This window comes from Eimeria mitis, genomic scaffold, assembly GCF_000499745.2.
Source record: "Eimeria mitis Houghton genomic scaffold, Emh_scaff2058, whole genome shotgun sequence".
NCBI classification, from domain to species: Eukaryota; Apicomplexa; class Conoidasida; order Eucoccidiorida; family Eimeriidae; genus Eimeria; species Eimeria mitis.
In genome coordinates this window covers 2,818-3,427 of record NW_013570381.1, presented here as the reverse complement: position 1 = coordinate 3,427, position 610 = coordinate 2,818, and the positions used below count along the sequence as shown (strand labels likewise).

The 610-nt window shown below is 62.8% G+C and overlaps 1 protein-coding gene across 1 annotated transcript in view; it reads left to right on the top strand.

Moving 5' to 3' along the window:
* Positions 1 to 131: 131 nt before the first annotated feature.
* EMH_0048030 (uncharacterized protein) overlaps positions 132 to 610 on the top strand; it is a gene marked incomplete at both ends in the record, with an annotated part of 3,147 nt that continues 2,668 nt past the window's right edge. The window contains 1 exon segment of the mRNA XM_013496353.1: positions 132 to 521. Within this exon segment, the coding sequence (XP_013351807.1) occupies positions 132 to 521 (390 nt within the window).

Sequence of the window (610 nt, the reverse complement as noted above, 5' to 3'; positions counted from 1 at the left end):
GGGCTCTCAAGAGGGCCCCCCGCGGGGGGCCCCTCACTGGGGGCCCCCAGGGGGCCCCCCACGCCCCTGATTTGTTTACACCCAAGTGGCTGCCGAGTTGGGTGCGGAGACAGCTGCTGCAGCGGCAGCTGATGAGGGACAAGGCAGCAGCTTGCTGTCCCCTGTGCAGCGGGCGAAGCAAGATAGTGCAGCAGCAGCAGCAGCAGCAGGAGCAGCAGGAGCAGCAGCAGCAGCAGCAGCAGAAGGAGCAGCAGCAGCGGCTACTCAGACGCTATACTGCAGCAGCATGCTGCAAGGAGAGAGGAAGGGGACTGTCTCCTGTCTCCTCGCGGGGGTTGTGGGGTCGTCTCCACTCCTCCCAAGGCTCCGCATGCACAGGGGATGCAGCAGCAGCAGCAGCAGCTGCTGCTGCTGCTGCTGCTCCTGCTGCTGCTGCTGCTGCTGCTGCTGCTGCAGGCCGGGGAGAAGGAGAACTGGAGAGAGCCAGGCTGCGGCTGTCAAGCGGAAACGATGCTGCAGCGGTAAGAGTTTATGTTTGCTGCTGCATGCATGCATGCACTGCTGCATGCGTGTTGATAGCTGCAGCCTTCATCACCACTCTTATTATCTT